Source organism: Cannabis sativa, chromosome 6 (genome assembly GCF_029168945.1).
Source record: "Cannabis sativa cultivar Pink pepper isolate KNU-18-1 chromosome 6, ASM2916894v1, whole genome shotgun sequence".
Taxonomy (NCBI): Eukaryota; Viridiplantae; Streptophyta; class Magnoliopsida; order Rosales; family Cannabaceae; genus Cannabis; species Cannabis sativa.
The window spans coordinates 33,907,206-33,915,538 of record NC_083606.1 but is presented as its reverse complement, the minus strand read 5'-3'; the positions used below and the strand labels follow the sequence as shown (position 1 = coordinate 33,915,538).

The following is an 8,333-nucleotide window of genomic DNA, read 5'->3' as shown; positions in this document are numbered from 1 at the left end:
ATACGTTGCCTAATTAAAAAATATTAAGAAAATTTAAAAAATACGTTTATATATAATTATATCTAAATGATACACTAATGGAACAATAGCTAAATTTTTTTCTTAAAGATCTAAATCTCAAATCTTATTTAAAAATTTTAAAAAATATATAACCTAATAAAAAAAATTAAACATACATGTATTCCACTTAAATTACCAAATTGAATCTAATTATAAAAAACTAATTATACGTGCATTGCACGTAACATCAACCTACTGGCTACTATATATACTATAAATACAATATACAACTATAATGTAAAAAATAAGACCATAACAATTCATTTGCAAAAAAAATACATGACACTAATACATTGTTTTTTATAAGTGGAATGCACAAAAAAGAAAATATATATGTTTTACTTGGTTCTTTTTTAAAAGAAAAATGCTAAAAGCTAGGTACTTTAAGGTACCAAATATTATAAGATGTGACATATATATCATTTCTACATTTTAATATTAGATCTCACATATTTTAATTTAATAAATGATATAAAAAATTGCTAATCAATTATAAAATGCCACATTAATATAATATTAGACATCTTAAAATACAAATAACAATACTCTTTTTGAAAAACAGGTTCGCAACTGCTTTAAAACAAAGTACACAAACGTTAAATTTTGTTTGGCAGATTAATTACATTAATGAAACGTGATACTCAAGCAATATTAATTGTTCAAACAATATGTGTGAGCTAGATTTGTAGGGAAAGTACGCACTACAATTAACCAATAACTACTAATGTCCTAATGTTGATTCCATCCAAGTTAATACATGCTCGTGCTAATTCATTTATACTATATATATAATATAATTTTATTGTGTGTGATACAGAATTATACATACGCCCTAAACTAAATAAGCTCTGTTGTCATATATTAGCCATGTCATATCAAGTTTTAGCCTCATCACAAAATGACAAAGTATCAAAAATTGTTCGTCCAACAACAACTTATCAACCTTCTATTTGGGGGGAGAGATTTCTCCAATATAGTATTTCAGACCAAGACTTTGTAAGATCATTTCTTTGTGATCAGTTATTTATTTGAAAATTTCAATTAGTAATACCATTATTAATTATATTGCATATTTAAAATATATTATGATATTTTATTTTATCATAAGAAGTTGTGTTTTCTTAATAAAAAAAGTGTTTTGTTTTCCATATAAATATGTTGAAATGTCAAACTTAGATATATATATATAGATGTGATTTTGTCCCGTTATTGTACTTTCACGGATTGTAATCCGTGATGTACGTCAGCCGTTAGATGAGGGTGTTATTTGATCTCACGGCTGAGATTGATCTAGGGGTAATTAGGGTTAAAAAATAGAAACATACCCTGACACTCATTTAATGTACCCTGAGACCCATCTAATGTACCACGGAATACATTCCGTGAAAGTACATCACGGGACAAAATCATATCCCTATATATATATATATATTTATACATAAAAAAACATACAAAAATAAGGGAAATTATCCCATTTACTATTTTTTTTTAAATTTATATGCTATGTTTATCAAGTTTTTCATATATTTATTACGTCTTATATAAAAGATATTTATTAAATATTGTTAACATCGCTAATATGTGGAAATATAATAGAATATATAAGAAGAATGAGTTACTCCTCCCATTGTCAATTAATTTTAAAATAAACCCCATTCACCTCATCTAAAATTCTAATAAATATTATTCTAATATTTTATTTCTCTTTTAAATTTGTATCATTATTAGTTTGAATTTATAGTCATTAAAGTATATAATCATATTTTAATAAATAATATTTTTATATAAAATAAAAAATATACATATATGTATTATTTTTTAAATTTATATTTCATATATATATATTTATTTATTAGTTTTATTTTGTATTTAGTTTAAATAAAATTTTACACTTTTACGTTCAAAGTTTTTTTAAATTTTTACAGTTTTTACAAAGACACAACAAAATCACATGAAAGTAACAAAAAAATAACATCCAAACAATAACAAAATAGCAATGAAACAACATAAAAAATAATATACAAATAATAAAAAATTAACAACAAAATAATAAAAGTATTTAAAATACATCGAAAGACCATATTTTATGTAAATAAAATTTTCAAACCGTAAAAATATTTAACATTTTGTACAACTATAATTTTGTAATTTTTTTGTTGTTTTTGTTGTTTTTGTGTTTTTTTTTTATTTTTAAATAATCTATTTTATTTGTAATCATATTATTATAAAATGATAGACATTTATATATAATAAATATGTAAGCTTTTTTTTTTTTATATTTTTAAAATTATATATTAACTTTTAGTAAACATAATATATATATATATATATATATATTTTATTTTTATATAAATAAAAATATTAATTTTTACACATAATACATTAGGAATTATAAACATTAAATACATACATTAATGAAATATTTATAACTTTTTTTTTAAAAAAAAAAAAAAACCATGTATATGAACTTTTAATTTATTTTCATTAACTTAATTTGAAATTATAATAAAAAACACAGATTCACAATCAATATAAAACATGTATATATCTAGTTATAAGTATGCTTTTTATTTGTGTTCATTTTAAATAAACACATATATTTTAATTATACATATTTATTCATTTTTTGCACTTATTATTTAATATAAATAAACATATATCAGTGATTATAATAAATAATAAATATTACACATAATAAACATATATTTATTGTAATATTCTAAATTTTAAATAAATATATTTTTATTATTTTAATTTTGTATGTAATTTAAATAAATGTAATTTATTTATAACCATATTATAATAAATAATTAACATTTATATATATTAACTTTAATTTAAAAAATATAATAGATAGTTATAATAAAGATAATACATTGTTTTCTTTTAACTTAAATAAAAATCTTCACTTTTAAGCATTATAAGTATTGCTATAATAAACAAAATACATCAAAACTTATATTATAGACCTAAATTGTCTAATAATTTAAACATTAATAATCAATATTTTTTTTTTGTTAATATAACATTTTTAAATAATTTTATTTATTTATTTAAATTACAATATACTTTTTCCTTCTTGAATATTAATATTTTCAACAAAGTGATATGTTTGGTATATATAAATATATATTATATTATATTAATACACTATTATGAGTACTAAATAAATAAACAAATATAAAAAAATTAAAGTAAGTTATGTAATTATTATTATATTTAATTATTATGTTTTTGTAAATATATATATATTTACAAAATGATCTGAATATTATGTTTTTGTAAATATATATATATATATTTTTTGTATAGGTTTTATAATTTAATTTTTTTTGAACATTTTTTGTAATATAATAATTTTTTATTGTTGTACACTAATAAAAAAACCATGAAATAATATTGTAATTTTTTTTTTATCATAACCATTAATAATTAGATGATTAATATTGATTAATTGTATTTGTAAATGTAGAGCTATAAAAAGCAGCGAGTTGACGAATTAAAGGAAGTGGTAAGGAGAGAGGTATTTTTAGAATGTTATGATAATGTTTCATATGTGTTGAAGATAGTGGATGATGTTCAACGTTTGGGATTGTCGTATCATTTTGAAAATGAAATAGAAAAAGCGCTACAACACATTTACGATAACACTATTCATCAAAACCACAAAGATGAAGATTTACATGACACTTCTACCCGCTTTAGACTATTGCGCCAACATGGATTTATGGTTTCATCTAGTAAGTTTAACGCACAATATTTTTATATAATCATTATTTTTTTGGTGTCTACACATTTGGTACCCTGTGTTTTATCTAAATACAAGTTTGGTACCTTGTATTTTTAATAATACTTATTTGGTACCCTGTATTTTAAAATTATACTTATTTGGTACCCTAAATTCAAATTTTTTTGATAAAATTTAATCAATACTATCAATCGTCTAAAATTTTATGAATTCTAAATTCTAATTTATTTATTTGATTACATATAACAGAGAATGGTTTGGTTAAATTAATAAAATTGTATTGATTAAATTTTATTTTAAGGTACCAAATATGTACAATTTAAAAATATGAGGTACCAATTAATTATTATTGAAAACATAGGGTACCAAATATATTTTTCATAAAAACACAAGGTACTAAATGAGTATATTCCCTTATTTTTTAGCTATCATATTGAATGTTTACATTAATTTTGAAATTAACTAAAAATAATTTAGAAATTACTTGTAACTTAATGTCATTTAATTTAGTAATATATTTTGTTTACTTATAAATAATAATTAATATTGATTTTTATTTTCAAATAAAATTAAATGATAATTGTTAATTTATTTTTGATAAATATTTTGAATTAAAAAATAATTTTTTTAAGTTTTATTCTAAAAATAGAATATGTTTTTAATAATGATATAATAAAATGGGAACCTAGAATATTATAAAAAATGTAACTTTTACATTTTGAGTGTAACTAAATAGTCATCCCTTTATATTTCTCAATTATCATTACAAAAATATTACCTTAATGAAATATCATTAAGCCTATTATCTAATTACCAAAAACTTATGGTCAAAAATATTGATTACAAAAATTATAGTTTATTGTAATTTAATGTATTTTATATTTGTAAATATATTAAGTTTATTAGAATATTTAAACAAAGAGTATTGTTATTGGGCACCAGTGGTGCCTAGCACCTTTTATAAGGTGGTGCTTCACGGTTAGTTAGCGATATTTTCTAAAAGTTATTTTCTTAAATTATATGACACGCGACACTTAATTACATCAATAACGGTATGACATCAAAGAGAGTGCTAAGCACTAATGATGTCCTTTAGCAATTGTTAGAAGTTAACTAGCCATGAAAACTTTAGCAATCCTAAAAATACTAATTTTTTAAGGGGTTAGGTTAGAAACAAACATAAATGTGAGTTATAGGTTGGAGATATTTGAATCAAATAAGTCAACTAAATACTAAATTATTTCGGAAAAGAAAAAGTAAACTCTTTTACTTTTAATATATAGACTGCTATATGATATATCCTATTTGCCTAATCCTAAAAATTGGGAAAGTATCTAACTACTTTTCAGTAGTGATAAAAAGAATTACTCATCTCCCATTTTCATTTTGTTCTATACAATAGATGTAATATGCATTCGGATCACATAAATATATATATATATATATGTATGGTATATATATTTTAGTATTTGATTGAGGAATCAATATTAAGAAATAATAGAATTCTTTATGTCATTTTTTTTTAAAGTATGCATTTTATATCTTAATTACGCAGATATATTTAAAATATTTAAAGATGAGCAAGGGAATTTTAAGGAGTGCTTGATAACTGACATTCTTGGTTTGCTGAGCTTATATGAGGCCTCACATTTAAGCTATATTGGCGAGAATATATTAAATGAAGCACTTGCTTTCACCACCACTCACCTTCATCAGTTTGTGAAAAATGAAAAAACACATCCATTATCAAATGAAGTATTACTAGCCTTGCAGAGACCTATAAGAAAGAGCCTAGAGAGGCTCCACGCCAGGCATTACATTTCATCTTACGAAAACAAGATTTCTCATAACAAAACATTGCTAGAACTTGCAAAGTTGGATTTCAATCTATTACAATGTTTGCATAGAAAAGAGCTTAGTCAAATTTCCAGGTATGTTTATTATATTTATATATAATATAAGAGTGCCATTTATATACAAATATATATGATCTAGTCGTTGTTGACCAAGCCCTATATTTTTCTTGTATAATAATAGGTGGTGGAAAGAAATAGACTTTGTACACAAACTACCTTTTGCAAGAGATAGGATTGTGGAGCTATACCTTTGGCTATTAGGAGTTTTTCATGAACCTGAATTGTCACTGGCAAGAATTATTTCAACAAAAGTTATTGCATTGGCCTCAGTTGCAGATGATATTTATGATGCATATGGTACATTTGAAGAGCTTGAGCTCCTTACTGAATCAATTAATAGGTCTGATTCAATCACTATATATATTGGCTTTTATATTGATGTATACATATATTCCAATTATTATTAATGATATAATTACTTCTCTAATTTTTAATTACGACAATTGATTTTTTATGTAATTTTTTTTAGGTGGGACTTAAATTGTGCGGATCAACTTCGTCCAGAATGTTTACAGACATTTTATAAGGTTCTTTTAAATTGTTATGAAGAATTTGAGAGTGAGCTTGGAAAGGAGGAAAGTTACAAAGTTTACTACGCAAGAGAAGCGGTACATACACACACACAGTCACACAATTCTTTATATTTCATAAATATTCTACTACATCTTTTATCAATAATTTAATGTATAATCTTAATTAGCAGATGAAAAGATTACTTGGAGCATATTTCAGTGAAGCTCGATGGTTGCACGAAGGATATTTCCCTAGCTTCGATGAGCATTTGAAGGTTTCTTTGATTTCTTGTGGATACACCATGATGATAGTGACCTCTTTAATTGGCATGAAAGATTGTGTAACAAAGCAAGATTTTGAGTGGCTCTCAAAAGACCCCAAGATAATGAGAGATTGCAATATCCTTTGTAGGTTCATGGATGACATAGTCTCTCATAAGGTAAAATCACGTATAACCCAATCATTAATTAATAATATACATATAATAATTTATATAGTCAAGCATATCATGTTTAATTTGGTTGCACAGTTTGAGCAACAAAGAGATCATTCACCGTCTACCGTTGAGAGTTACATGAGGCAATATGGGGTGTCAGAACAAGAGGCATGTGATGAGCTAAGAAAGCAAGTGATTAATTCATGGAAAGAAATAAACAAAGCATTCCTCAGGCCTTCTAATGTGCCTTATCCAGTTTTATCTCTTGTTCTCAATTTTTCGAGAGTAATGGATCTTCTCTACAAAGATGGTGATGGCTATACGCATATTGGAAAAGAGACAAAAAATAGTGTTGTTGCGTTACTTATAGATCAAATCCCGTGATAAATTTCCTAATATTTATAAAATTATACTCTTATAGCTAAATTTACAAATAGTTATGTTATAAGTTACATTAATAAAGCTCTCATATCAAGTTCTTTTATATTTGATCTTATTAATATTAGATTGTTGTGTGTGTTGTGGGATGTATATCTTAATTAGTGCATCATATATTGGCCCCAAAATTATTTGAACTATAAGATTTTTGACAATTAATCTTAGAAACTGATTGGGGTAAACCCCTACAAACTTCACTTTTATTATACTATTTGCTCTTTCGTCCAAAAGACTCTTGTTAAGTGTCATAAGGGACATGTCACAATGTACCTGATATTCTCATGACATATATTTTTAGTGGTCCACATAATATTATTTTTATTTAAGAAAATAATTATTTTTTAATTTTAAATTTTAAATGATTATATTATGAGGACTAATAAGAATATTACACGTGTACAGTTGTGTGCACATAAGTAGTCTACTTTGGTATTTAACAGAAGAAAACTAACAGAATAGTAAACAACATAGGAGATGTGAGCTAGGTTTTGAAGGTTTTACCGTCAAAAATATTATTTGTGGGGTTAAGTGTCACAAATTATACCGACAATATTGCCACCAAAATCCCTTATATAAAAACATTTTCAGAGAACTTCACTCAAGAAAACACAATAGGCTCAAACATGGCTCAATACCCACTACTACAAAACACCCATTTGATGACCCTTTTTCATGTCTAGCATAGTTTGAACAAGTCATAAAATGGTTGTGGGGATCATGTTTAACAAGAAAGAAATATAAAAGGGCATAATTAATATTCTATATACATATACATTGAAAAATCATTGCTTTTCATGTCTAGCTTTGCTAAACAGCAAAGCTAGACGTAAACCTTTATACAAAAAAAATTTAAAAATAAAATAGTATAACTCATTCTACTGGAAACATGGTAGAGTACTTAATTTTTTTTCTAATTGTTGTTGTTCTTCTTGATGTTGTAAAGTGGCCAACTCTATATTGTCTAATTGAAAATAGCAGGGATAATAAGAGAGAATAGAAATAAAAGAGACATCACAATTGATAGTAGTGTTAGGTTTTGTGCTCTAAATAAAACTCATTTCAATATAATCAGATTTAATAGTTAATAAAGATCAGAAATCATATTTTATGTTGCATGGTACACATGATTTATTTCATGATTATATTTAATGTATAAATTCTATGAAGTCCAGAGCATATGTATTTGTTCGTGATTATAGTGTTGTCAGCACAGTGGAATATA

General features: G+C 24.0%; 1 protein-coding gene across 1 annotated transcript; it reads left to right on the top strand.

The window, feature by feature from the left end:
- Nucleotides 1-824: 824 nt before the first annotated feature.
- Nucleotides 825-7,157, top strand: LOC115725506 (alpha-humulene synthase). The gene is made up of 7 exons (XM_030655054.2): nt 825-1,056; nt 3,533-3,800; nt 5,364-5,739; nt 5,846-6,064; nt 6,194-6,332; nt 6,428-6,676; nt 6,767-7,157. The coding sequence occupies exons 1-7, from the start codon at nt 928-930 to the stop codon at nt 7,055-7,057; spliced, it is 1,671 nt and encodes a 556-aa protein (XP_030510914.1). The 5' UTR covers nt 825-927; the 3' UTR covers nt 7,058-7,157.
- The last annotated feature ends 1,176 nt before the right edge of the window (nt 7,158-8,333 follow it).

Excerpts from the sequence above, each read along its gene's own strand:
- LOC115725506 (XM_030655054.2), top strand. The coding sequence starts at position 928 with ATGTCATATCAAGTTTTAGCCTCATCACAAAATGACAAAGTATCAAAA. Across the intron at positions 1,057-3,532 it reads GTATTTCAGACCAAGACTTT|AGCTATAAAAAGCAGCGAGT; the intron begins GTAAGATCATTT and ends TTGTAAATGTAG. Across the intron at positions 6,065-6,193 it reads CTTACTGAATCAATTAATAG|GTGGGACTTAAATTGTGCGG; the intron begins GTCTGATTCAAT and ends AATTTTTTTTAG.